The following is a 5,089-nucleotide window of genomic DNA, read 5'->3' as shown; positions in this document are numbered from 1 at the left end:
TTTTTTTGGTACTGGAATTCAAACTCAGGACCTTGCACTTGCTAGGCAGGCGCTGTGCCGCTAAGCTATATTCCCAGCCTCTTATTTTTGTTTGCGAATGAAAAACTACAGGGTACATTACATCTGGTATTGTATGTATAGTCTTCCTGGCCCTGCTGGAATTTGAACCAAGGCAGTGAGGTTCCAGTTGCTTCTTTTTTCTTTTTGTTTTTTTGAGACAGGGTCTCGATAATGTAGTTCAGGCTGGCCTTGAACTCACTACGTAGCCCAGGGTGGCCCCAAACTCCCAACAATCCTCCTGTCTCAGTCTCCTGAGTGCTGGGATTATAGGCGTGCACCACCATACCTTGCTTTTCAGTCTTTTCTTGAATCTCCTCCCTGTGACCCATGGAAGCAGACTGTAGGGGGGCTATACCCTCCTAAATTCAGGGGAGCAGAGTCCTCTCTGGGGTGACATCGACCCTACTCCCAGGCATGAGGGTACAAAGGAGATTTTAGCACAAAAGTATAGGAGGCACAGGGGGGCAGGCTGGGCTGTGGGCAGGGGGTCAAATATGACCCCCACTCCCTCCCCTGGGGGCAGAGGCCTCAGCCCTGCCTGCCCAGAGGACATTCCGTCCTGTGCAGACTGTCCCAGCCCTGTTTGTCTTCCTGCCCAGAGGGTGGGGGTGGGCGGGCCGCACGGAGCTGCCCCCCCTTGAGAGAGGGAACAGGGAGCAGGAAGAGGGACGGGGCGGGGCGGCACCCCACCTCCCAGGCAGCTGGGCTCCTTAATCCTCTTGGTGGCACGTCTCCTTCCTCCTGAGGGGCCAGCTGGTGGCTGCAGGGGGACCTTCCTTCCAGCTCCCAGCCTGTTCTCCGGATGTTCCGAGGGGAGTGTGGGCCTCTCACTGGGTCTCTGGCTTTTTAAGCCTTTCAGTTAAACGGAGTGGGGGACCAGTTCTCCTGGCTCAGGGTTCTGATCCCAGCTCCATTATTTATTAGCTGTGTGACTTTGGACAAATTGCACAGCCTCCCTGAACGTAGGAACAACACCGACCTGGTAGAGGGTGTTTTGTTTTTGTTTTTGTTTTTTTGGTGACAGGGTGGCCTCAAATTTTCTCCTGCCTCGGCCTCCTGAGTGTTGGGATTAGAGGTGTGGGCCACCACACCTGGCTTCTAGAGGGTTCTGAAGATTAACTGAGTTAATATATGTCGAGGGCTTAGTAAACAAGGCCTGGCAACTGGTTAGTACTGGAAAAGGTTAAACCTAACTATTCTCCCTTTGTGCACGTCAGGGATGGAGGCTGGGCTCAGGGGCCTCTGGCGCACTGGAGTAACCTGTAGGCGTGGACTGTAAGTAACCGTGTGATGTGTGTGATTAGGGGTGTGTGCAGTTCTGTGCATGGCTTTCACATAAACACCCTGGGAGGAGGACCACATACCAGTGACAGTAATGACAATGTTGGTGTATTACACACTCACAGAGACAGAGACCCCACGAAATCCTTACAAAAACCCTGCAGAGCTGGAGAAGTGATCTCCGGTGGAAAGACGCAGAAAGTGAGGCTCAGAGCCTCGGCGGCAGCGGCAGCCAAGTGCCCGGTGGTCATCCCATCGCCCTCACCAACACTGAGCAGCCGCCGGCCTCCTACCAGCCTCCTGGCTGCAGGAGAGCAGTGGTGGGATTGCCAGGCGGGGCCATGTTCAGCAGCTGAGCCACGTTTGCTTCCACCCAGCACCCTGACTTGGACTGTTTACCAGGCACCTACGGGTGCCCCGTCAGCTCCCAGTCTGTTGCTCGCTGGCTTCTCATCATGATCTGGGGGGATAGGAAGGCATGACTCCCATTTTCCAGGCTACGAAGCTGCGGCTCAGAAAGATGAGCACCGGCACAAGGCCACGAAGCCAGGAAGCGGGTGCGCTGGGATTTGAACCCTGCCTTTGAGGCCTATGTTCTTAGACGCCTCCATGGGTGAAACCCATGCTCCGGGGCCCCCTCCCTGCTCCTCTTTGCCTAGTGGCCTAAATTCCTCCCCCTGTCCCGCTGCTGTGGCCTCTGGATCTGCCCGCCTGGCCCCATGCCCAGGCCTGGTCCGGCCCCTTGGCACTCTGCCCAGCTGGGGACGTGCGGCTGGAACCCTGCCACCCTTCCTCCGTGTTCCAGCCGAGAACAGGGGGTGGGGCCAGGAGGCCCCAGGGTGAGGCCTGGGAAGGGGGGCTGGGCCGAGGCACCCCCACAGCCAGGAGGGAGAAAAGCCCACTTCTTCCCTGCCCTGAAGAACCAAGACCCAAGAGCAAAGGCATGGAAGTGGGGAGCCCCTGCCCACACTTGGGGTTCCTTCTGGGCTCTCTAGTCTGAATTCTAGTTGGGGTGGGGGCTTGCAAAGACTGTAGGGGACTTGGGGGGTTAGGTTTCATCTGGTCAAGGACCCTTCTTGGCACTGCCTACGGGTGGCCTGGGAGGCCCGGGGAAGGGTTTGTTTTTGAGAAAGGACGTGGGGGGCAGATGCTTTGTTCCCAAGGAGGTGGTAACTCAGTGGGCTGTCCATCCCCAAAGTCCCGTCTTCTCCGGGAGCCCTCTACTCACAGTGGGCATGCGGTGCCATGTGTCCCCCAGGGGCCCCCAGGGACATCCCTGCTCGGGTAGGATGGCTGTGAGCCCGAGCTGCAGGAACAGAAGGGTACAGGGCTGCGGGGGCTCGGACCTCCTTTGGCCCAAGCGTCATCCTAGGGGTGCAGGAGGGGCCGGAGTGTGGCCGGGATCCGGGTGCGAGTTATGGGTGGGCGGTGCGCTGTGGTGGGATGATTACACCACAGGAAAAGGCTGGCCTTGGGTGGTGAGGGGGGAGCACCGCACCCAGCCAGGAGGGGGCGCTGGAAGGTGGGACCCGGATTGGCCCAGAGGATGGAGTTCCCTGGTGGGCCCAGCGCCAGGGATTGGAATAGAACAGGACAGGGGGAGCGTGGTGGGGGTGCTACAAAACGGGGGTGTGGATGGATCCAATCAGACCGGCCAGGCCTGGGAGGAGGGAAGGGGTGAGGCTTGCTGGACGCCTCAGATTGGGCAGGGAAATCCAGGGCCCGGGATTTTTTCTGGGGTCCCGTGGGAGCCTGGTCAGACAGGACCCCTGGCTGTGGTCCCGGGGCACAGGTTGCATCTGCCCCTGCACCTGTCGAAAGGTGAACATGGAAACCCATCTCTGCCCAGGGCGGCCGTGCTGAGCCCCATGGCAGCAGACGCTCCCACTGCAGCTGGCAGGGTCCCTTACTGGACCAGGCATGGCAACTCCCCAGAGGGTCTCCCCAAAATAAGGTTGGGTGGGGTCCCCATCCTTCAGCAACACGACAGGGTCGGAGTGGCCCAGTGAGACACGGCCAGACCTTGGGAAGTGGGTCAGGCTTGTTTCCCTGTTATGCAAGGTGGGGGGACCCAACTTTTTAAAAGCATAAAAAAGACCCCCTGGGAAGGGTCCCAGGCAGCTGCTAAAAGGGACCCTATCTCTGTATTTCTAGGGAAACTCAAGGTTTGGGAGATTATAGAAGGGGTCGAATCAAAGGCAGTCTCTCTTCTCTAGAGCTCTGGAGCTCAACCGTCAGGGGACCCCTTATAGCTCAATTTGTGGGTACCCTATAGATCACAAGGGTCTGATGGCGAAGCACAACCTCAGTTCTGGGGCTTTGTAGGTCAGAAGGATCCGTATGCGGAGGGAGAAAGCCTTCCCTAAAGCCCGAGTACTGCCCAAAGGCAACCACCTCCAGTTCCCTGGGGACCTCGAGTTTCACCTCCGGGGAAGCCAACTTGGGGTAGTAAGAAATGGGGGATCACGACCCCAAAGCCGTTCCTGACAAGAGGGGCGGAACAGCCAGAGATTGGAGAAAATCTCCCACCCTTGCTGTCCCCTAGGGTAGAGGGTGAGGCGGAGAGGTGCGTACAACCGCGCGCCCCGGGGCGTCCTAGGCTCGCACCCGCTCACCCCTAGTCTAGGACAAGGGGTCCCCGGAAGAAGAGCCCCCTCCAATGCCCATCACGCCCGTGCCCCAACTCCAGTACCTTGCCCGCTGCAGCCCCAGCGCCATCGCTCGCCCGTCTCTGATCCCCAGCCGGTGGAGGCCGCGAGCCCCCTCCCCTGGCCCTACGAGCCCCCTCCCCAGCTCCGCCCCCGACACCCCATTGGCTGTGCTGGGTCCAGCCTACAGCTCTGGTTGGGCAACATGTCTGTCACTCCTGAGAAGAAGGCGGGACCAGGGGGGAGAAGACTTGGAACAGTAACCAGCGAAGTGTGTAATACACACCCCCAACCACGCCCCTCGCCGCGGACTTCCTCAGCCCCTTGGCCCGCGCGGTCGGCGGCCGCACTTCTCTCGCTCAGCCTCTGAAGTTCAACAATACGGTCTGAACCACCCAGCTCGCTCCGTTCCCAGGGCCCCAGCCGCCACCCCTTCACTCCACCTCCACCTCACTCCCCGACTTCCTACCCCACCCCCGCCTCTCCCACCTCCCGTTTCCCCTCCCGATCTCCCAGCCTTGTTTGTTACCGGGTCCCCACTTCCCCTCTGCACCCCCAGCTCCTAACCCTCCCCCAGTTCCACCATCCTCGCCTTTCTGCACCCTGCCTGATCCCCCTTCTCCACCCGTTTCGCTCCACCCGGTCCCTTGGCCCCTCTAACTGCCTTTTCAGGTTCCTGCTGATGAATAATTAAGCTTCTGTCAAATAAATAGGCTTTAACTCAATCACACCCACTTTTTAAAAGGAGCAGAGAAATGGTATCATTTTACCAATCAAGTGACAAGGGATAGAAAGTCGTCTAGGACAAGTGAAAACAGTACACTTGGGTAAGAAAAAGCACGTGGGTGTGCATGCGTGTACACACGTGTGCTAATGCACATGAACCGGGATCAGTACACTGGGTGCAGTGTCAGCAGGGAGGAGGTCATTGCAGCAGATGTCTATGGTGTAGCAAGAGGCCTTACAGATCCACGGACTTTCTAGACAAGTCCCACCACAAGGCCTTTGCACATGCTGTTCTTTCAGTTTAGCATGCTCTTCCCCCAGCAAACCCATTTGACCCTAGTATCCCACTTGATTTTCTTTTTTTTTTTTTTTTT

The 5,089-nt window shown here is 58.1% G+C and overlaps 1 protein-coding gene across 3 annotated transcripts in view; it reads right to left on the bottom strand.

Annotated features, from left to right (window-relative positions):
- The window catches only part of Hif3a (hypoxia inducible factor 3, alpha subunit), a 30,166-nt gene extending 26,027 nt beyond the window's left edge, over nucleotides 1–4,139 (bottom strand). For all 3 annotated transcript variants that reach the window (XR_265060.2, XM_005413830.2, XM_005413832.2), the window contains exon 1: nucleotides 4,034–4,139. Coding sequence is in view for 2 of the 3 variants with exons in the window: in XM_005413830.2 (XP_005413887.1) it covers nucleotides 4,034–4,059 (26 nt within the window). In the remaining variant the exon portion in view is untranslated. The remainder of the gene's footprint in view (nucleotides 1–4,033) is intronic.
- Between the last annotated feature and the right edge of the window lie 950 nt (nucleotides 4,140–5,089).

The sequence above is a fragment of the Chinchilla lanigera genome, unplaced genomic scaffold, assembly GCF_000276665.1.
Source record: "Chinchilla lanigera isolate Chin_1 unplaced genomic scaffold, ChiLan1.0 scaffold00173, whole genome shotgun sequence".
Lineage (NCBI taxonomy): Eukaryota > Metazoa > Chordata > Mammalia > Rodentia > Chinchillidae > Chinchilla > Chinchilla lanigera.
This window is presented reverse-complemented; position numbering and strand designations above follow the sequence as displayed.